This window comes from Cebus imitator, unplaced genomic scaffold (genome assembly GCF_001604975.1).
Source record: "Cebus imitator isolate Cc_AM_T3 unplaced genomic scaffold, Cebus_imitator-1.0 Scaffold956, whole genome shotgun sequence".
Classification (NCBI taxonomy): domain Eukaryota; kingdom Metazoa; phylum Chordata; class Mammalia; order Primates; family Cebidae; genus Cebus; species Cebus imitator.
The window spans coordinates 70631-94617 of record NW_016108271.1 but is presented as its reverse complement, the minus strand read 5'-3'; the positions used below and the strand labels follow the sequence as shown (position 1 = coordinate 94617).

The 23987-nt window shown below is 38.4% G+C and overlaps 1 protein-coding gene across 1 annotated transcript in view; it reads left to right on the top strand.

Annotated features, from left to right (window-relative positions):
- The window catches only part of LOC108298420 (ovostatin homolog 2-like), a 49401-nt gene extending 26264 nt beyond the window's left edge, over positions 1–23137 (top strand). The window contains exons 16-36 of the mRNA XM_017521095.2: positions 903–1073; positions 1906–2050; positions 3708–3813; positions 4565–4793; positions 5039–5168; positions 7119–7237; positions 7913–7964; positions 8748–8831; positions 9855–10028; positions 10780–10861; positions 11480–11636; positions 13655–13729; positions 15169–15334; positions 16090–16301; positions 17572–17781; positions 18374–18498; positions 19886–19976; positions 20349–20417; positions 21740–21842; positions 22519–22593; positions 22988–23137. Of these exons, the coding sequence (XP_017376584.1) occupies positions 903–1073; positions 1906–2050; positions 3708–3813; positions 4565–4793; positions 5039–5168; positions 7119–7237; positions 7913–7964; positions 8748–8831; positions 9855–10028; positions 10780–10861; positions 11480–11636; positions 13655–13729; positions 15169–15334; positions 16090–16301; positions 17572–17781; positions 18374–18498; positions 19886–19976; positions 20349–20417; positions 21740–21842; positions 22519–22571 (2553 nt within the window). The 3' untranslated portion in view covers positions 22572–22593; positions 22988–23137. The remainder of the gene's footprint in view (positions 1–902; positions 1074–1905; positions 2051–3707; positions 3814–4564; positions 4794–5038; positions 5169–7118; positions 7238–7912; positions 7965–8747; positions 8832–9854; positions 10029–10779; positions 10862–11479; positions 11637–13654; positions 13730–15168; positions 15335–16089; positions 16302–17571; positions 17782–18373; positions 18499–19885; positions 19977–20348; positions 20418–21739; positions 21843–22518; positions 22594–22987) is intronic.
- The last annotated feature ends 850 nt before the right edge of the window (positions 23138–23987 follow it).

The following is a 23987-nucleotide window of genomic DNA, read 5'->3' as shown; positions in this document are numbered from 1 at the left end:
TTTTTTTTTTGAGACAGAATCTTGCTCTGTCACAAGGCTAGAGTGCTATGGCGTGATCTTGCCTCAGGGCAACTTCTGCCTCCTGGGTTCAAGCAACTCTCCTGTCTCAGCCTCCTGAGTAGCTGAGATTACAAGTGCCTGCCACCATGCCCAGCTAATTTTTGTATTTTTAGTAGAAACAGGGTTTCACTATGTTGGCCAGGATGGTCTTGATTGCTTGACCTCGTGATCCACCCGCCTCAGCCTTCCAAAGTGCTGGGATACAGGTGTGAACTACCGTGCCCAACACTAGACTTTCTTTCACCTGGAGTTGACTTGGTGTGTGTTTCTTCTAGTATCTCCATGACATGCTGCTTTTTTTCTCTGCAGTCTCTTAAGCCCTCCCTCTGCAACAGCAATAGTAGCTATGTTGGAATTTGGTGTTTCTCTACTAAAAAATAATTTATAGATCATGGATTCTCTGTATTGCAGTAATGTTAAAGATGTTACTCATGAGTATCATTACTTGTTCTCTTTGTTGATGTTATGTTTTCTTTGGAAGATTATGTAAGAAGATTTAAAATCAGGCAGCTAACTTTATTCTCCATACCTAGGAGTTCTAGTGTTATAATTTAATGGATTGCCTGTACAACAGGCCTTGGATTAATCAATAATCAGGCATCGCTTTCTTACATTCTCTCTTAAATCCTGCACCTAAGCTGAGAAATTCTGTAAACATGACATCAGTTGCCTAAAACAAAATTGGTTTGCTCTTTCAAAAGGAAGAGCTAATGTGACAATACTGGATTAAATATGATGGCTCTTAAAGAAAAGAACAAGAATAAATGATATAGTACAAAATTTATCAATCTCGTAACTTTAAAAGAAGTGCTTAAAATTATTGGGAAATTTTTTTCTTATAGGTGTATAACATGGTTCCACATATAGAGCTGTTTGGTTATTTCTACCATGGCCTCAATCTTGATGATGACAAAGCAGACCCTTGCATTCCTCAGAAGGATATGTTCTACAATGGTTTATATTACACACCTGTAAGCAACTATGGGGATGGAGACATCTATAATATTGTCAGGGTAAGATTGCTAAGAATTTTGGAAAATATTTTATCTCAATTTTTAGTATTCATAATGCATATCGATGTTTTGTTAATTATGTAGTTTTCCACCTCTACTCTGAGATTCGTGTCTGTAATCTGCCAGTAAAGCACACAGAAATTGTCTTATAAAAAGGAGATATTAATTTTGTTGATTTTTAAATTTTCTGCTGAAAACAAATCATGTAGCTATAATTACGAAACCTCATCTTAAAAAGTAAGACAGTCTCCAATTAATACAATAAATCTTATGCAAAGAGAGTCAAATCATGAGGCTAAGACACTGTGGACTCCGTATATCCCTAGGGCATCAATGAGATATGCTGAGCCTTCCATGAAAGAATCTCTGTAATTGATGTCACAAGTGTGTAAGAAAAGGGGCATTGAATCAGACAGACTTTATCAAGTTCCAGCTCTTCAATTTATGTGCTGTGGTGTGTGTGTGTGTGTGTGCGTGTGTGTGTGTGTGTGTGTGTGTGTGTGTGTGTGTTTGATGTTAATTAGGATAATGATAGTGCTGATCTCATAAGTATTTTTCACTTAGGATGAAATGGAGAATAATGGAAAACACTTAGAAAATGCTAGCACATAATAAGTGCTAGATAAATCATAGGGATTATCATTTTTTCTCTAAATTTGGGGGTTTCCATAAGTCAAATAAAACTAACTTGACTTGTAAGTTCTTAGCCCTTTGTTAACACAGAAAACATGGATACTTATGATCCATTTATCTTTACAATATAAATAATAGGACTTTTATAGTTTTTGCATGAAAAGAATGAACAATTTTTTTGTTGTTTGTTTCTTTAAAGAACATGGGTCTGAAAGTCTTTACCAATCTCCACTACCGAAAGCCAGAAGTATGCATGACGGAAAGAAGGCTTCCACCCCCTGGGCCCCTTTATCTAGGAGCAGGAAGTTATGGTCCGATGTATAGTGCTCCATCTAGAATTGCATGTAGGTAATCTTAAATTTTATGTTGGAGGATGACCAAAGCAATGTGTGGAATTTAGTGTATTTGAGATAAAATTGTACAATTTTGGAATTTTATATGTGAATTATGTCATGTTTTTGGCTACAGTTAGACATCCTATAGTTGGATAAAGCAGAGTAAGACAGACTAGAAGTGCTTTTGGCTATAACAAGCAATTCGCTTCAGATATGAGATATAGTTTATTTTTATTGGTAAAATGCAATGTCAGAAATACAGTTATGCTTCACTGAGTGATAGAGAATTTGTTCTGAGAAGTGCATTGTCAGGTGATATTGTTGTGGGAACATTATAGAGTGTCCTTACACACACTTAGATGCTGTAGCCTACCACACACCTAGGCTATAAGGTAGAGCCTCTTTTTCCTAGGCTATAAACCTCCACAGCATGTGACTATACTGAATACAGGTATTGATCGACTTACCACCTATGCAACTTACGACCATTCGACTTTATGCCCACAGTCGCTAGCCATGACTGCCCCACGTCTGGCAGAGCAAACGTTGCCCAGCTGGGCGTACGACAGTGCGGACCAGCTTCCGGCAGCACTACCATCTCCGCGTGCACCATTTCAACTGTACATATAGCCTACTCAACTTACGACCAAATCGTGTTACGACCAGTCCACGGTCCCGACCGTGGTCGTAAGTCGAGCACTAGCTGTACTAGAGGCAGTTATAACATAACGGTGACTATTTGTGTATCTAAACGTTGTTAAACATGGAAAAGGCACAGAGAAAATGTAGCATAAAAGATTTTTTTAAACTGTACTTTTATATAGGATTCTTCCCATGAAGGGAGCTTGCAAGACTGAAAGTTGCTCTAAGTGAGTCAGGGTACAAATATGTTTTCTTTGTTTACATTCTTATTCTATAAGCTTTTTTCTATTTTTAATTTTTTTAACTTTTATACCTTTTTGTTAAAAATGAAGATGCAAACACACACATGAGTCTAGGCCTATACGAGGTCAGGATCATCAATATCACTGTCTTCCACCTCCACATCTTATACCACTGAAAGATCTTCAGGGTCAATAACACACATGGAGCTGTCATCTTTTACGATAGCAATGCCTTCTTCTGGAACACCTTTTGAAGGACCTGTCTGAAGCTATTTTGTGGTTAATTTTTTTGATAAGTAAAAAGAGTACACCCTAAACAGTAAACAGTATAGTAGAGTACAAACACCAGGAACATAGTCATTTATTATCATTATCAAGCATTATGTACTGCACAGGATTGGGTCTGCTCTATTTTTATGGCACTGGCAGTGCAGTAGGTTTGTTTACGCCAGCGTCACCAGAAGTGTGTGAGCAATGCATTGCACTACAACGTTATCATGACTTGATGTCAATAGGCGGTAGGAATTTTTCAGCTCCATTATAACCTTATGGGATCACTGTGGTCTAAGTGGTCTGTCATTGACCACAATGTCATTATGTGATGCCTGACTGTGCACAGGAACAGGCAATGTGTGGTGATGCAGGAGAATAGCCATTGTAAGTGACTACAGTATAGGAAAGTGAGATGTTTTGATGAGGACCTTGTACCCTGATAATATATAGACCATAATTTACAGAGTCCAGAGCCTGAATAAGGAACTTCTTCCTTTTTTTTTTTTTAGCTAGTAAAATCAGAGAGGAAAATACTGACTATGTAGAACAGGCTATAATTCAAACAGTAAGAACCAACTTCCCAGAGACATGGATGTGGGACCTCGTCAGTGTTGAGTGAGTTTTAACCATTTTCTCTCCTATGTGTATTTTTGTTTTCTTTTTCTTTCTTCACTTTAATTCCTGGATATATAAAATAGTGCCGTATTTGTAAAATATATATCACTGATTCACAGGTACTGATCACACATTTTATTTTTCTCTAGCAATGTTTTCCTTTCACCAAGAGTTTCTCTTCTATTCATTTTATGTAGACAGATTTAATCTGACCCACTTAAAAAAAATAATGTGGCGTTTAAAGAAATATGACCTTTCTAGGCCAGGCATGGTGGCTCACGCCTGCAATCCCAGCATTTTGGGAGGCTGAGGTGGGTGGATCACCTGAGGTCAGGAATTCAAGACCAGCCTGGCCAACATGGTGAAACCCCGTCTCTACTAAAAATACAAAAATTAGCAGGGCATGGTGGCCCGTGCCCGTAATCCCAGCTACTCGGGAGCCTGGAACAAGAGAATCACTCAAACCTGGGAGGTGGAGGTGGCAGTGAGCTGAGATCACACCACTGCACTCCAGCCTGGGCAACAGAGAGAGACTCCCATCTCAAAAAATAAACAAATAAATAAAAGAAATATGACCTTTCTATACTCAAACTTTACAAAAATTCAGCTCTCATTATTTTTATCTAATGTCCCATCCAAACAATAGAACTCACTTTTGAGCTTCAGTCAACACTTTTCTGCTTGCTCCGTACTTAATTTAAGTTCTTGATTCAGACAAAGAATGTGTTTTACTGGTAACCTCTTCTTCTAGTTCCTCAGGCTCTGCCACTCTTTCCTTCCGCATTCCTGATACGATAACCCAATGGGAGGCAAATGGCTTTTGTGTGAATGGCGACGTTGGATTTGGCATTTCCTCTACAACCACTCTAGAAGTCTTCCAACCTTTCTTTGTAGAAATTGCCTCACCCTTTTCAGTTGTTCAAAATGAACAATTTGATTTGATTGTCAATGTCTTCAACTACCTGAATACATGTGTAGAGGTGAGTTGTTCTCTTTGATCAGGAGGCAAAAATCTAATAAAGTTAAAATGTTTCTTAATATTTCCATATTCTCTTTATGCTCAAATGCAAAATGCTGCTATAAAGGTATAAGACTCAGGTCCATATTCCTCAAACAAAGGCAATTGCTTTCATTCACAGCGACAATTTAAACAGTGTATTGAGCTTGGCGTTTCGTAATGATGTGTGTTCCAGTGCCATCCTCATTGCTATGATTATTTTCTTAGATTTCTGTTCGAGTGGAGGAGTCTCAGAATTATGAAGCAAATATTAACACCCTGAAAATCAAGGGCAGTGAGATTATCCAAGCTGGAGGGAGGAAAACAAATGTCTGGACTGTTATACCTAAGAAATTAGGTAAGCAGCTCCCTGTCTACACCAGTGTCTCATGGAAAGCCAGCCCATATTTAGTGTCTCCCTTTGTTTTCCTTAAATTGTCTATACAAACATGATTTTTCTCCCTCACATTTTTAAAATTCTTATTGTAAATTGTCCATTAAAAATTCTAATCTATAGTAATCCAATTTCTGGTGTTAATGCTGTGTACAGCAAAACCACCATTCATTCTTCAAGAGTGTAATGTAATTAAAATGCAATATAAATGCTAACTTGCATGACCTATCAGGGCCTAAATGTTTGGGATATGCTGTACTCCAAATGAAGGCCATGTTGTCATTGAAGCCACCTTCATTCTTTGACTTCTTGCTGGCTCTTTCCCCTACCATCATGAACACAGACCACCTTCACAAAAATTGCTGCTCCATCACAATGATCTATTAGGGAATTGTAAGGTTTGTAAATTTACTAAATGTGCCATGGGGATACCACAATATCTAAATGATTGAATTGAGATCAAAAACTGAGAACATTGTCTCAGTGCATATGCTACCTACAAGATGGAAAAATACACTTGTCTCGTATTGAAAATACATAGAATGGAAAAAGTTTAAAACTGTAGTAAACAAGGAATGCTAGATGTGATATGCATGATACTTTCAATCACTACTTTAAAAAAACATTCAAAGTTTCTTTATTTAATGTCGTATTCATGGTATTATTTTAACAGCAAATACTATATTTATGAGATTATTTTAGTTCAGTTGTGATGTTGTTCTCAGATTATTTTTCTATTAGATTTGAAGTTTCTCAATATTTCTACTGTACAACATCTTCAAAATCCTACCTTGGCAACTGAGATTGAATACTGTACAAATTTGTATAGTTTTATGTCATTAAGTCAAAGACACAGTTTTAAGAGTGAAATAGCAAGCTTTCTGAGACAGAGAAACAAAAAGAAAAGCTCCAAAAAATAAAAAACAAGAACAAGGCCGGGCGCGGTGGCTCACGCCTATAATCCCAGCACTTTGGGAGGCCGAGGCGGGTGGATCACGATGTCAAAAGATCGAGACCATCCTGGTCAACATGGTGAAACCCCGTCTCTACCAAAAATACAAAAAATTAGCTGGGCATGGTGGCGCGTGCCTGTAATCCCAGCTACTCAGGAGGCTGAGGCAGGAGAATTGCCTGAACCCAGGAGGCGGAGGTTGCGGTGAGCCGAGATCGCGCCATTGCACTCCAGCCTGGGTAACAAGAGCGAAACTCCGTCTCAAAAAAAAAAAAAAAACAAGAACAATATATTGGTTATGCATGTTGGTATATAGGTATGTAAATAATAATAACCTTAAAGAATGACTGTTTTCAATCCTCTAATTTTTACAAGCAAGGAAACTGGAGATCAGTTCTAATTATAAAGTGTGAAATCTGGAAGTTTAAAAACAATGGCTTCCTTGCTAAGACATTATTTCAATCCAGCACCTGTCTACCATACCATATTTTACTATTTTCATTTGTTTGGGAAAAGTTAGCAGCCCTAGTTAGCTGACATTATTTATCTATATTGTCAGAAGTAACCTTTATAAACAATCAGTATCAAGGAATTGACTCAGATGACTTTCTAGAATGTTACTTTTCCTAAAACTTCCTGAGTTTTAATTAAGTAAATGTATCATATAATGTGATATTTTCCATTTCACCTGTTCCATGATTTTCATGATTCCTTACATTAAGTAAAGTAAATTTATCATTCCTTACTTAATGTAAGGAATCATGAAAATCATGGAACAGGTGAAATGGAAGATACCACATTATATCTAGGAAGGAGAAGAAACAAGTTATTTTCGTCTAAGCATTAACTTAATGATAGAATTTGGTTCATCCAATTCAAGACATGGTTCACAGGCTCTAGTCATTTCTCACTACCAAAGGGACCAATGATCAATTTAATTAATATTTGGAAATGTTTTCCAGGTAAAGTGAATATTACTGTGGTTGCTGAGTCCAAACGAAGCAGTGCTTGCCCAAATGAGGGAATTGAGCAGCAAAAGCTAAACTGGAAAGACACTGTGGTCAAAAGCTTCTTGGTAGAGGTATGGAAGTGCAAACCATCAAGGTTTTCCTGAAAAGAAACAGATGACATCTAAGAGGTTCTGTATTAAAAGGCATTCTCCATTAAGAGACTTAATTAGTTGACAGCATTTACTTTTGACACAAGACATGCCATTTAAAATGAATTAAAATAGCATAAAGTTCATCCTTTCTTTAGTTAATACCTCACGCAGGACAACACTTGAAACAGGCTTGACAGTTTTTGCTTGTTTCTGAGTCAGCATGTTTCCTGTACACCTATTTCTCTTCCTTCTCCTTTTCCAATTCTCAAATTCAAAAGACAAATCTACTTGTCCTATACTCCCGTGCAGTTCCCGTCATCCTCAACAAGAATCAGCACTTATCAGAGGAGCACTCGGGATCTGCCTCTTGGTATCTCCCTGCTCCTTTAGTTACTTCCCGGAGATGCTAGACAGGATCAGAGGAGCTGAGAGTGTCCCACAAGGACATCAAGGTTATGCCTGTCCCAGCTACAGAACACAGAGGTTAAAATGGGTGCTGGTGACGTCCTGTGAGCAGAAGGGGACCATGAGTAGATCTCTCAGGGATAAACTTGCACCAGCCATGCTTAAGTGAGCTGGTGCTTTATCACTTTCTTTCATGGACAGAGGCCCTAGACTCATTCTTCTGTACTTGTTTGTGTTACTCTTTGACAGCCTGAAGGTATTGAAAAAGAAAGGACCCAGAGTTTCCTTATCTGTACAGAAGGTAAGAGGATCTTTTAGGAAGTCAAATAAGTCCTCAATAGAATTCACCAAAAGGATGAGTTTATGTCCTCTCCTTCCACGTGAGTCCATGAGCCCTCTGATTTCACTTTAAATACCTCATGGAGGATTCTTGTATTTCATGCTTAATCTTCACTGGCATAATTTTAGCCAGGAAAAAGCACATTCAGGAGGTGTTTTTGGTTCACTTTGGATGTTGGTCTGCCCCGACCTATTTTTTTTTCATCACATGTATTCTTGGCTCCTCTTATGATATGGTTGTCATACAATGTTGGACAATGGAGCATTCAGATTGGGCTCCAATAGCACAATATAATCTTTGCTTTTGTACTTTTAGGGTGAAATAACCTATAGATACCTCACTGCCCCTGCTCCTCATCTCTGGTTTTATGGCCATGAGGGATATCATTTTACCTGGTTGATGGTGATCTGATTTTACTCCCTCATCAGAGTCTTCAAGCATTACCTTTTATGTGTGTTGTTTTATGTGTTAGAATCAGTGTGGTTTTTACATTTTTTTCATATGTAAGTACTTCAGGCGCTAAACCAGTAAAGAATGGGGGCCACAATCTAACACACAGATTTATCTGCTGTTTTCTGAATGTGCTGTTATCCTAAACTAGGTCAAATCCCCAATTTCATCTTCTGAAGAACAACCTGCAAAATAAAAATAAATCATGGAATCTTATTTCCAATACGTCTGTCCCTCAAATCTGCTGATATAAAGAAGCCATCGCATTTTTTTAAATCAATGTTTTCATTCCAGGTACCAAAGTCTCCAAGCAGGGAGTTTTGGACTTACCAAACAATGTAGTAGAAGGGTCAGCCAGAGGCGTTTTCACTGTTGTGGGTATGTTGATTACATTTTGTGTTTCACAATGATTTAAAAATCTTGGTTGAGGTAGTCTCAAAAACAAAATCCTTAAAATAACAGAATAGAGAGACTTTCCTAAACTATCAGTTGAAGGGAATTATTGTTCAGATCCTCTATGTTTGTTTCCTGATAGGATCCGAAGGGATTACAGAACCATTTCCAGACCTACATTCCCAGGAAACCCTAGCTCGGGTAGACGGTAACTAGTGTTTAGAAAGGAAGAGGTCCTTTGTAATCATTAATCTGATATGAAATTCACCTCTCGGAGAGTCAGAATGAACTTTGACTGTTAATAATGTTGGGAGTTTTCTCAGTAAAAGAATTTTTTTGTTGTTGTTAAAAAAGGCAACCTTGTTTGTCTGTTATTAACATGAACACCTCTTGGAAGGGTTGGATTACACTTTATAATTCATAGGATTGGTTTCTTAGGAAAAAAAAACAAACTAGGCTGGATGCACTGGCTCACATCTGTAATCCCAGCACTTTGGGAGGCCAGTGGATCACAAGGATAGGAGTTCAAGACCAGCCTGACATGGTGGAACCCTGTCTCTACTAAAAATACAAAAATTACCCAGGTGTGGTGGTGAGTGCCTGTAATCCCAGCTACTTGGGAGGCTGAGACAGGAGAATGGCTTGAACCTGGGAGGCGGAGGTTGCAGTGAGCCAAGATTGTACCACTACACTGCAGGCTGGGCAACAGAGTGAAACCCTGTCTCAAAAAAGAAAAAAAAAGCAACTAGCATATAAGCAAACAAACAGGTTCCCCTAACTTCCTCCTCCTTCTGGTAATGAAATTTTCAGAAATATTTTTCATAGCATTTTAACTTCACTTTTCATGGCTATCTCCTCTTTCAAATTACTTCATAAAAATTTCTTTGTTTCCACCTTTTAGACTCAATTTTAAATGTTACCTATTCCACTATGCCTCTTTTATCTATAGTTATTAATGCTGAGTTGGCAGCTATAAGCACTACGGCTTTCTGCTTTTCCTGTTTTTAGGGGATGTTCTAGGACTTGTCACGCGGGATCTGGTGACACTGCAAATGCCCTATGGAAGTGGAGAGCAAAATGCTGTCCTGCTAGCATCGGATACTTATGTTCTTGACTATCTGAAATCTACTGGGCAACTGACAGAGGAAGTTCAATCTAAGGCTTTCTTTCTCTTATCTAATGGTAAGAAGATTTAAGTCATTTCTGCCCATAAACCACTTGTTCCTTATACCAAGATGTCATAAGCTGTTTTAATGCAATAGTCTGGTGAAGGGAAAGTCCACCTGAATGGAGGAACTCTCAGTGTAACTCTGTTTTCCTTTTGACTTCAAAATCTGTGTTGTCAGCTAGCTTCATAATTTATAGCTGTAAAGTTTTCAAGCTATGCACTTAATTTTTTTTATAATGCCTGGTATTTTGCAAGCTACCTTGTTTGTTCTTGTTCTTGTTGTTGTTGTTAAGAGTTGTTGTCAATGATTCATCTGTCAATGTCTGTATTTGTTTGCTCAGCTGTGGTTGGTTGCAATGAAGTGATTGGCTTTGTATACAGAAAGAGGGCCAATGTTGTCAAATGTGATGTTAAAAAAAAGTCCGGGAACATAAAGTAATGTCCTTTGGTTTTTCTTTTTCAGAAAGATAACACTGAAATATAATGACCTTAGGGGAAATATACTAAATAATTAGTAGGTACCAATGATGAGACAATTACTGAGCCAGACATATCCATGTGTATTATCTTGTCCTCAAAATCCTATAAAGTAAGAGTTAATCTTCCTCTCTTATGGATACAGAACCTGAGTTTCAGAAATTCAAATAGAAATGATTACCCAAGTGATTTGTGTCTAACACCAAAACCTAGGACTTGCACTGCACTGTTATTTCTCTTCTCACTTGCTTAGGTTAAACAATAATGTCTTACAATGTTGTATTTTAGGTTATCAAAGGCAGTTGTCCTTCAAAAACTCTGATGGTTCATATAGTATATTTTGGCAGCAGAATCAGAAAGGAAGCATATGGTGAGATATAAAAATTTTATTTTATATAATAGAGGAATTATCTGAGGAGGGCTTGCAAAGAGGTGAGGGAGGATTGTGTCCAGTGGGGATTTAGAAGAAAAGTGGGTTTCAAGTCAATTTATAGAGAAAAAATAGATAAAACTAAAAGACTTGTGATTCTAATTCTAATGCAACAATATACCTTCAGTCTCACGATGATTTGCTCAGCACTCTAATAGTTTCATGACAGCGCCTATGGGCTGATGAACTCCACCAAAGAGGGCACGTCTTACTTTGTGCTTCTCAGAGTCCCACATAGATTCAGGAAAGTGAAATTAGAAGAACCCGAAATACCTACTTACATCAGTTCTCTCTCCACGTATGGCTAAACTAATGGGCTATGCAGCAAGACCTTTGGGTGCAAACATGCTGAAAATTACCTACTCTAGTTACTACTTATTGCTAGTCATAATATTTTCCTGACACAAAGGAAAGAACGACTATTAATACAGCCTGGTTTACTGTAGATGAGTGGAATGCACACCTCACCCAAAGAGAACAGTGTTGATGAACCTGTGGAATTGCTGGCCTCACCATCTCCTTTTTATCTAACTTTTGCTTTGGTGATTTGCATTGCAGGCTCAGTGCTCTTATTTTTAAGACATTGGAGAGAATGAAAAAATACGTATTAATTGATGAAAATGTTCAAAAACAGACCTTAATCTGGCTTTCAAGCCAACAGAGAAGGAGTGGCTGCTTTAAGAATGATGGCCAGCTTTTCAACCCTGCCTGGGAGGTGAGAGAAGAGCAGTTCCAGGCTTTCCTTGCTCCTGGGTGTTGCCTGCCTTGCCCTGCCTGTGGCCTTCCTGATCTGGAATAGGAATACTCTTCCTGTGACTAGGAAGCCTTCTGAGCCTGTGGTGGGTTGGTCAGCAGCACCATTCCTGCTGCGTGCGCGTTTAACCACAGCCTGGATGTGACTCCTCCTGAGTCTCTTGACTGCCTTACTCAATGTCTAGTCCTTCCCGAGTCAGTGCTCTTCAGAAACTAAACTAGGAGTAGAAGGGTGGGGGAGAGAAAGGGAGCCTAGAAAAAAAACTTTCATAAATGCGGAGACAGGCAATGTATAAAGGGAGGAGCTGTGAGTATATGAGGAAGGAAAGTTCATTCCTGTCCACGGATGGCAAGAAAGTTCTGGGGAAAATATCTAATAATTCACATTGTTTCAATGGAGCGAGTTTTTCTAAGACCCTCTCAAGGAAAAATTCAAGGGCCAAGCTTGCCCCGGAGCCAAAGTACAAGAGAGGTGAAGTACATTCTTGGCAGAATCCAACCCTTTTTCTGTCCATATTTAGGTAAATCCCTCCCTTCCAACTTCCTTTCTTTGCAGATAGCTGTCCACCTCCAGCCCATCTTCTATCTCCCCCCTCCCCAAGCCCCCTTTTTCCCCTCTGGATGCTCAAAATCTCCTATCACGGCATTTTAGCATGCTCCGATGGCCCCTGAAATACCCTGAGCTTTTCTTCAGCATCCTTTCCCGTAATCACCACTCCTGTTCTTGAAACGCAGAATGCACATCTAATCCACATCAAAATATGAATGAAAGCTAACACCCTATGATATTTAATTTGCATGCAAATTGTATTCAAATTGCTTTGTGGCGTCTTTAATTTATTCCAAGCTTATTCCTTGCAGCGGGAGGACCCTGATGGAGAAGAGCTCTTGCTCCTTCATAGAAAAGTCAAAAACTTTCCCATGTTCTCTTCTAAAACACCTTCTCCACATCTTTTTTCTGATTGGATTCATTACTGGTGAATCATTGCTGATTATTGCTTCAGTTTATCTGATCTTATCCATTATTTTCTCTATAATTAAATATATGGGGGGTGGAGGGGTTGGGTGTCTGTGTGTGTTTTGAGTTGAGAGAAATAAAAATACGAAGGAAAAATCAAAGCTTACACTGCAGAGGAATGGTGATACAACTTGCTGTAATTTAGACGTAATGCGGGTCGCCATACCTCATGTTAGTGCTTACCATGTGCTGTTATTTGCACCTTAAACACTTGGTTTCGCAGAAATGTTTCTTTTCTGAAGAAGAGAGGGGTTGTCTTTTGCTTAAATAGATAAAATAGGAAGCTTGTACAAGATCGGTAGATCTCAAATGCCGTTCTGAATGCTATTTGCATCAGAATCACTAGAGCACACATTAAAATGTATTTCGCTGTCTTATTCCTGAGTTTTTTGAGTCAGAATCTCTGTGTGGATGCTGTTGATTTAAGTACCCCAGGGGACTTTCATGAGCAGTTTGTAAACCACGTGATTTATAAATACATTTTTCATTTTACATTGTAAGAATCTGAGACTTGACTCTGGTACCTCCTAGCATGCTTTCCTAGGGATTTCCAGGAATCTTCACAGCAACTTTCTGCCTCACCTCATTAGAAACTCTTTGTTGGCTTTTTTCAGATTTATTCCAAATGGAGACAGTAGAGTTCTATGAATTCCTTAGAATGCATGCTTAACATCAGACCACAGAAATACGATTATATATGTTATTTTCTGTATTTGAAATTAATTGTTATGGTAATAACAACTTAATAATTATTATTTAATTATTGCATAGAGTCTGAATGAATTTTTGCTCAGATAATGTGATTATTAACCATCTAATTTAAAAACTACACATGTTCATGTGTTTTTATGAATAACGGTACTTGTTCCAGTATTTTTTTTTATACCCAGTTTTACTTCAGAAGAATACTAGTTATGTTGTGCTCCGCTGTCCCGAATGACTCATTGTTCCTTTGTTTTCAGGTTGGGGATGAAGAGGACATTTTGCTCACTGCATACGTTGTTGGGATGTTCTTCGAGGCTGGGCTCAATTTCACTGTATGTATTCCCATCACCTTCTGATTTCAGTCAGCTGATTGCACATTAAATACACTGTAGAGTCAGAGTCACTTGAGATTCTAAGACTGAATGAAATCCCAAGAGAACACATTTATTTCATTACCATCCTTTAAATTCATGTTTTTCAAACTGTTTTTATTCATGGACAGCTTTGATGAACAGGATTGGGTTTCTCCCTAGGGAGAATACACATATGCACACAGAAATGAGTTATTAGCACAGCTTCAGGCATTCAAAACTCTCCTGAAGTTCAGTCATGAATTTCAGATTGAGAACCCCTGCGCTAAGTAAAGCCATAGCCTAGTATCTGTTTCTCTCTGAAGAAACGGTAAACATTTTCAACTCAAGTGTGGCTCCCCCTAGCCACCTCCCAATCCATAGATTAGATTTCCAAAATCTATTACTGAACTAAGATGCTAGGAATTGTCAGAGTCATTAGTATACCTTGAAAATTATCTTCAGAAAATTAAGCCTCTATTTTGGGCATTAGAAAAAATAATCGTAGGCCTACAATAAATTTGAATGCTTTGCCACATAGAAGATATTCATAACTAAAATGTTACTGATCAGCTATAAAAACTGCCATTTTCTTACTAAATTTTATTGGGCTGGACATGGTGGTTCACACCTGTAATCCAAACCCTTTGGGAAGCTGATGTGGGTGGATCACCTGAGGTCAGGTGTTCAAGACCAGCCTGGCCAACATGGTGAAACACTGTCTCTACTAAAAATACAAAAATTGGCCAGGCGCGGTTGCTCACACCTGTAATCCCAGCACTTTGGGAGGCCGAGATGGGTGGATCTTGAGGCCAGGAGTTTGAGACCAGCCTGGTCAGCATGGAAAAACTCTGTCGCTAATAAAAATACGAAAAATTAGCCAAGCATGGTGGCGCATGCCTGTAATCCCAACTACTCAGGAGGCTGAGGCAGGAGAATCACTTGAACCCAGGAGGCGGAGGCTGCAGTGAGCCGAGATCACAACATTGCACTCCAGTCTAGGTGACAAGGCAAGACTCTGCCTCAAAAAAAAAAATTAGCTGGGTTTGGTGATGCATGCCTTAGTCCTAGCTACTTTGGAGACTGAAGCAAGAGAATCACTTGAACCCTGGACGTGGAGGTTGCAATGAGCTGAGATCATGCCACTGCACTCCAACCTGGGTAACAGAGCGAGAACCTGTCACAAAAAAAAAAAAAAAAAAAAGAAAAAAGAAAAAATTACTGCTTAAGTACTAATAATGACATTATAAATTTATTTTAATGATATTTTTGAAGAATAAAACGTATATAAAAATGAATTTGTATGTAAAATATTCTTCGAGTATATATTATATGCATTATAAACAATGATTTGTTTAAATGTTCAACAAGCTCATAGAATGTTCGGCTATGAATATATGACTTTTCTTCCTGACCAACAGTTTCCTCCTCTACGAAGGGCACTCTTTTGCCTTGAAGCGTCATTGTACAGCGGTGTCACTAATGGCTACGCTCATGCAATTCTAGCTTACGCTTTTGCCTTAGCTGGAAAAGAGGAGCAAGCGGAATCCTTACTCCAGACCCTGGATCAGTCTGCCACAAAAATAAGTAAGCATTCTCATTCATCGTGGCTAATGAAGGTGATCTTTGAGCACAGTGAGGAAGCGTTCTATGCAGTCACGTGGGAGCTCCCTCTTCACTAGTATGTTTCTGTTTCTCTTATGGAATTCATCAGTGACCTTCATGCCTTTCAAGGACACTACATATTCTGGACTTTCTTCTTTTGCTTTATGTTAGCTTCCTCTCAAATGAGCCTGGTGACCAAGCCATAAGCTATCATGACTACTTGGGAAGCTGATCACCCCTGCCAATTTTGAGCCTAGAAAGTTGCTGTTTAAGGCTGTACTAGTTTGCTATAGCTGTCAAAAAATACCACATACCGGATAAGTTAAGCCACAAAAGTTTATTTTCTCACACTTCTGGAGGCTAGAAGTCCAATTCAAGGTGTTGTAAGTATGGTTTCTTCACCTGCAGAAAACCACATTCCCCTTCTGTCTTCACAAAATCTTTTGTGTGTGCACAGCCCGGCTGTCCCTTTTGTGTGTCCAATTTTTTTCTTCTCAAAAAGACACCAGTCAGATTGGATTGTGGCCCATAAGCTTCATTTTAACTTAGTCACCTCTTTAGAAAGTCTTATCTCCAAATACAGCCACATTTTGAGGCACTTGGAGTTAGGGCTTCAGCATATAAATTTTAGGGAACAATTCAGCCCAAACAGAGGCCAGGAATGGAATTTGCATCCTTCTTTATGTGTAACCCATGATTTTTATACAGACTATGTGAAAATCCTCCCTTTTTCTCAGATAATGTCATCTACTGGGAAAGAGAAAGGAAGCCCAAGACAGAAGAACTTCCGTCCTTTATTCCCCAGGCACCTCCTGCTCAGACTGAGAAGACTTGCTATGTGCTGTTGACCATTGTTTCCCAGAAAACTCCTGACCTCACCTATGCTAGTAAGATTGTGCAGTGGCTTGCCCAACAGATGAATTCCCATGGAGGCTTTTCTTCTACCCAGGTGATTGATGCAGGCCTGATATTAATAGTAATATGTTTAATGCAGAAGCTGTAACTCTATGACAAGTGGGATATTAATAGTAAAGGTATCATAACAAATCCTTTCTGAGAAGAAGAATCTTCGATATCATTAATCCTATTTTATTTCCTCAACAAGTATTTATTGGGCAGTTACTGTGTATCAGGCACTCTACTAGGAAATCTCTAAATAGAAATGAATAAAATGAGGCCCCTTATTCCAGGAATTTATGACCATTTGTATCTTCATTCACACAGCAAACATAGAATGTAAATCTAGAGGACATTTTTTGGTCATAAGCACCACTCTTGGTGGTACGTTAGACACCTGATGATACCATGTTCAAATTATGTATGGGCCAAAAAGAAAGCTTTCTCCCCAGTGTTGTGGGCTATAGACTGGGAAAAGCAAATGAAAGGAAGAAAAACAGGAGAAATGGGGGTATGAGAAACAATGACATGTTTTTCCTTAATTGGAAACAAATTGAAAATGCAAAAAAGCAGTTTTATTTCCATGAGAAAAACCATTTCTCTTTGTGTTTAGTCTTAGTTTCTGAGTAAAATCATATGCTGATGAATTTCACAAAGATTGTTTTCTAATTCTGACTTCCCTTCTTTGAAGATGAGCAGAAAAAGAATTATCCGTGGCAGCCACAGGGCCGCTGAATCATGTAATGCCTTAACTTTTAGAGAACCTTTGACACCCTTTTTTTTTTTATTGCATTTTAGGTTTGGGGGTACATGTGAAGAACATGCAAGATTGTTGCATAGGTACACACGTGGCAGTGTGATTTGCTGCCTTCCTCCCCCTCACCTATATCTGGCATTTCTCCCCATGCCATCCCCCTCCAACTCCCCACCTCCCACTGTCCTTCCTCTGTTTCCCCCCAGTGTGTAGTGCTCCCCTCCCTGTGTCCAAGTGTTCTCATTGTTCAACACCCGCCTATGAATGAGAACATGCACTGTTTGATTTTCTGCTCCTGTTGACACCCTTTTTAACCACAGAGACTATTTTGTATTAAAAATTTTTAGAAAATAAAAATATGATTGAGATTTGTTGAAGAAAATTAATTTAAATGTAAACAATTTGCACAATCAAGTATATTTTCCTACTGTCCAGGATATTGCTTCTTGGTGTTTTGCAGACCTGTTTTAGGACTATTTCTAAGGATTGATATGAAGTCCGTGGTCAAATGATGACGAATATTGTGTCGTAACTGAGCTTGGATCATTGCTTGTGCTGTTCTCTGCAGGACACTGCGGTTTGTCTTCTTGCCATAACCCGTTACATGAAGTTAACCTTCTCTAAAAATGAAAACACCGTCACCTTTAGAAGTGAAGGATCCAGTGATATTTTCGAGGTTAACAGTGATAACCGCCTATTGGTCCAAGCTTCAGAACTAACAAAAGCACCTGGACAATACACGGTAGATGTGGAAGGACAAGGCTGTACCTTTATCCAGGTAACAGAAATCTGCCTAAGAGGGTAATGAATGTTTGCCAGGAAAAAAGTCAGACTGTCCATTCAGTTCTATGTGAAGTGTCGTTTGACCATTTTGTGTATTTACATGATTACTCTTTCTTTTATGTTTTCAAATCAATAGCAGAAAATGCAAGTTATCTTATGGAAAGGTACTCAGCTGACTAAGAGAAGTTTCTTGAGGAGTATTGCTATTAGAAAGTATTCTATCTTCATTAAATTACATTCTTCTGAAAACGAGAGAATTTTATATGATTCCCCAGTGATAAAGATGTAAACTGCATTAATGATAGAAATAAAGAAACAATAAAATTTGAATTTTTTATTTTTAATTTTTGTGGGTGCATAGTAGGTATAAGTATTTATGGGGTACATGACATAGGCATGCAAAGTGTAAGAATCACACTGGGGTAAGTGGGTTATGCATCACCTCAAACATTATCTTTTGTGTTACAAATAACCAAATTATACTCTTAGTTACTCTCAAATCTAAAATTATGTTACTACTGACTGTACTCAGCCTGTTTAATTCTTAACACAGGATGGGTTTTCTTATCATTTACCATCCTTTCTAGGCCACCCTTAGGTACAATGTTCTCCTACCTGAGAAGGCATCTGGATTTTCTCTTTCCTTGGAAATAGCAAAAAACTACCCTTCAGATAACTTCCAGACCATTTTTGACCTTACAGTGACTCTCAAGTAAGTGTCATATTTTGATAGTAACTCCCATGTTAGCAAGACGGTAAAATTTTAAAAAAATTTACAGTAATGAAATAACAAAATATAAATCACGGTAAAACAATGAGTTTACATGTTGGTGGTGACAATTCTACAGCACAGTCACTTTTTAGCCCTCTGTCTAGACACCACAATTTAGTACATCTTCAGCTGAATCAGAGCTGAAATGAGGCAAGTATAGCATGATTTGTGAGCATGATTTGAAAGCTTTCGCTGCACTGATATTCCAATGATGCTTTTTATTCTGTTGTATGGAAGTTCTTCTAGTTTTGAAAAACAGAGAGTCTATATTTCTTTCTCATGACAAGCATGCATGATCACATAGTAGCAAGCCTACAAATGTTTATTTTTTAACTGTAAAGAGTAAAATTTTAGATTTTTACTTTTCAGAATAGAAAAACAAAATGATCCTCTTGAGTTCAAGCATGATTTATAGATGCTAAAAACTTTTAGTCTTAGTTAATATGTGGAAAACATTGAGTAAAATTAGTTTGAGAGATATTTTCTAGAATTTCTAAATAAAAAACCTCCTGAGCTCCAGGGGAACTCTTTTTTCTTTTCTTTTCTTTTTTTTTTTTTTTAGACAGGATCTCACTTTGTCACCCAGGCTGCAGGGCAGTGGCACAGGGGCACAATCTCAGCTCACCGCAACTTCTACCTTCTGGGTTCAAGAGATTCTTAATGGATCAGCCTCCTGAGTAGCTGGGATTACAGGCGTACACCAGCACACCTGGCTAATTTTTCTATTTTTAGTAGAGACAGGGTTTTTCACGTGAGCCAGGCTGGTCTTGAACTCTGAGCCTCAAGTGATCTACCTGCCTTGGTCTCCCGAAGTGCTGGGATTACAGGTGTGAGCCACCATGCTCTGATGAATTATGGAACTCTTAACTTAATGCCCCAATAGTCTTATCCAGAAGCAAGAAATTGAGCTGGAAGATCTCTTGGGGACATATCTACTCTGTAATTCTGCTAAGCAAACATGTCTTCTAAGTGTTATGCAAATCTAACACTAACCTAAGCATATGTAATATAGATTTAGAAGCTTTGTTTATCAGTTTGAACTTTGAGACTGTAGGTAAGCTTAAGAGCAGGGTTTGGGGAAGATTTCATGTCCAGGTAATTCATTATTTACTCCAACTTCTGTTTTTATGTATCATCTCATTCATCATCACTCTGTTCATGTCTGTTCACAGATGCTTGAAAATGACTTTCTTCAGGTAGTTTCTCTTGCTTTTACCTGTCCTCCAGGCATCTACCCAATTCGCGTATATCCACGTGGCACTCTCATCAGGAGATAAGTCACTTTTTAAAATTGGTATCTAAACTAATGTTTTCTTAAAATTTTCAGATATACTGGAATTCACAATAAATCCAATATGGTGGTTATAGATGTAAAAATGCTATCAGGATTTACCCCAGCCATGTCATCCATTGAAGAGGTAAATAATAGAAGCCTAATCTTTCAGCACAAAGACAGCTACATAGAGGATAAAGAGAAAATGAATACTTGTTTAGCAGTTGTTTAGCAAAACAAAACTATAGAATTCTTCTTCAACATTCACCTTTATATTTTTCCACTAACCCTGGCGAGCTGGTGTTTTTAATTTGTAGCAACTGGCCGTCAATATTTCCCATGGTTCATCACATATTTTTCTTTAGTTGCTACTTGTGCTTATGAAAACATCGTGGCACCAAAAAAATCTTCCATAAAACAGAGTCTGACATAGAAAGCATGGACATTCAGTTCTGGAGTGGCGCTCTCGTTTGTTCTAATATCTATTCTCCATTTCTCCCTAACAATTTCTTCAAAGCTTGAAAACCAGGGCCAAGTGATGAAGACTGAAGTCAAGAATGACCATGTTCTTTTCTACTTGGAAAATGTAAGTTTAGCAATAATTTTTCTTTAAAGGTTCTCTTTTTTCTTTCCAAGGGTGATTGGATGCTTCCATTTCTTATAGATCTGTATGATGGGATTTGTAGAAGGGAAAAATAAGGGCCGTTAAGGATGACCGGTGTTCTACCACTGATCATCTTCTCCTTGCTACTTCTAAGGTTATTTCGTATATGCCCTGGCCAAATGACCAGATAGCTTTCCATTTTAGAAACATGATCTCCCTATTAAACACAGTCTTGTCACAGAGTAGATGTATAAATATTTTATAATTTAACTTAAACGCTCACAAAGTTTGCCATAGTTTTTTGTTTTATTACTAGTGTGTCTTGAAGGTTATGGGGTGACGTTTTGATATATATAGTGAGCTGATTGTTATCGTCTAGCATAACTATATGTGAATTAGTGGAATAACATATCCATCTCTTCACACAGTTACCTCTGCTTTTTTCGTGGGGAAACACTTAAGATCTACTCCCTTAGGGAATAGTATATACACAGTACCTCATGGTTAACTATAGGCCACTGCTGTACCCGAGATTTGTAGAATGTATTTATTCTGCACAGCTGAAGCTTCCTACCCTTTGGCCAGCCTCTCCCTCATTTTCCCATCCCTGATAACTGCCATTCTGCTCTCTGCCTCTATGAATTCCACCTTAGATTTAACTTACAAGTGAGATCCTGCAGTGTGTGTGTGTGTGTGGTGTGTGTGTGTGTGTCTGTGGTTTATTTCACTCCACATAATGTCCTCCAACCTTGTCAACGTTGTTGCAAATGGCAGAAATTCCTTCTTTTTTTAAGGCTGAATAATTCGTATGGATGTGCCTCAGTTTCGTTCTCCATTCATCTGTCTTCAACACTTAGGTTGATTCCTTACGTTGCCTATTGTGAGTAATGAAAGAATGAGCATGGGACTGTAGCTCTCTTTTCAAGATATTAACCTCATTTTCTTTGGATGCATACCCAGAAATGGGATTGCTGGATCATAGGGTAGTTCTATTTTTATTTTTCCAAGAAAACGCCAAACTGTGGCGTGCACTTTAGAGATATCCTTTCTGTGTGTGCCCTTACCACTCACGTAAATGCCTGTGTTCCTCTAAGACTTCCAGCTACATTCCACCTCAATGTAAGCAAAGGAACTTAAAATTCTACGTGATTTAAGGTTAACAACTTATTGTTTTGCCACCATGTAAGTTAATTATACCCTAGATCCATTTATTTATGTAGATCATAAACTTCTGGGGATCATTTTCTCAGTGATTATCTTTCCTCAGAACTGCTACAGTGTAATTACAACTGGTGTCATTACAGGTTTCTGGTACAGCAGACAGTTTCACGTTTTCTGTCGAGCAGACCAACCTCGTGCTCAACATCCAGCCAGCCCCAGTCATGGTCTACGATTATTACGAAAAAGGTAGGCAAGCAACAGCCGTGCCCTAAGGCTATTGAACATGATATTTATATCTAACATTCCCCAAGCTACTAAACTTTCCAAAATCAACCTCTGTCTTCACAGAAGTAAACAGTAGATGGCATTCCTTTGTATACTGCTTTATTCCATGATTGTGTCTTCTGACTGAGCCCATTTTCCTGTTATCAGAGTTTTTCAACACCAGAATCCTTTCAATATAATTTGAAAGGGCTCCATTTGAACTTGAAATCCAAGTCACACTAAGCTTCCAGGTCGTTTTGTCATTGTCATTGTTGTGCATGCTAAGACTGACCGTTCCAAGCTACCTCTATGCACTTTGACTTAAAAAGTGGGGTGGGGATATCCTGAAATGTTATTTTAAAAATTTGATAAATTTCTAAAACAAGTACTAAGATATTGCAGAGACCATACAACTCTTCCCTGGAAGGTTGCTGTTTGTTTCTCGTTGAATGTTACGTGAAGTGTGTCGAGTATTTGAATTCTGTCCTTGTTTACTAATGGAATGTGTTTCATCAAGTGTCTTAAACATTATCAGCATATTTCTGGATGTATAAAATGGGAAAATGATTGCCTCTATTTCAAAATTATTGAAAAGATGGGGTGTCATGTGCTCATATTATCTATTGAATAAAAATGCATGTTCCCTTTATTTTTTCAGAAGAATATGCCCTTGCTTTTTACAACATCAACAGTAGTTCAGTTTCCAAATGAGACAAAGAAATTGCTGGAAGAGGTAAAGAAATTTTATTACATCATAAATCATTGAAAACACATCTGGTAAGAAAATGAAAACCTAAATAAGATAGAACAATGGTCGAAAAAAGAAAAGTGTCTGGTACTTCATTAGACTTGTGGAGCTGTGTACTACATGAGTGCTCTGATAGTCGTTACGATTATATTAATTCCTTTAAAATAGCTTTAAAGAATTCACAGCTATATATGTACCTTTTATAAATCTTTCATTTTTGTTTTATAAGTTGACAGGTCAGTAAAAATTTATCCACATATATGTGTATATGTATGATACATGTCTATGTGCCTATATATGCATGTTTTTATATCTAGATATCTATTTATATATACATACATTCATGTGTTTATTGTTTAAACAATGTTTTAAATCCCAGGTGGAAAACTATTTATTTTAACACGCCGATTCTTCTGTATCAAACTTGGAAAAAAATCATGAACCACCTGACACCCTGAATAGTCTGCAATCTGCTGTCTTGTCACATTTTACTTCCTTATCACCCCATTAAATGTCATTTTGCATCTGAGTCTGTCATTTTCTTTCTTCCAGGACTTTATTGATAGTTTTAATCCTGGAAAACTCAGGGCTTTTTTTCAAAGCAACTTGAATAACTTGCTGTATTGCTGTCTACTCTAAACTCAAGTGTTTAGACATGATGGAACGCAGAGTTAGAATTCTTCCATATCCGGCCGGGCGCGGTGGCTCATGCCTGTAATCCCAACACTTTGGGAGGCCGAGACAGGGGGATCATGAGATCAAGAGATCGAGACCATCCTGGCCAACATAGTGAAACCCTGTCTCTACTAAAGATAGAAAAAAATTAGCTAGGCATGGTGGCTCACGCCTGTAGTCCCAGCTACTCGGGAGGCTGAGGCAGGTGAATTGCTTGAACGCGGGAGGCGGAGGTCACAGTGAGCCGAGACTGCGCCATTGCACTCCAGCCTGGCGCCTGGCGACAGAGCAAGACTCTGTCTAAAAAAAAAAAAAAGAATTCTTCCATATCCAAAGAAAGAGAGAGAGAAAGAAGTGGAGGAAGAGAAAGAAATAGACTAAGTGAAAGTTGAAATGGACTCCATGTTAATTCAAGGAAACAAAAATAAACATACGAAACACATAGACTCTAATGTATCTTCCAAGATCAAATCAGCCTCCTTAGGCCTAACCCCACGTTGCCCATCCTGTTGGAGCAAAGGCATTGCTTGTGCAGAGGGCGGGCCAGCATAACCTGTGCTCCCATTCTTACTCGCTAGGTAAACACACCCCTCACACTCCAAATGTGGTCGGTCATCACCCCCGAGGGACACTGGTCAGGTACTCAGGGATGGTTGAGAAACGGTTGTGGCCTACGTCAGACCACCCCACACAGTGGGCTGAGT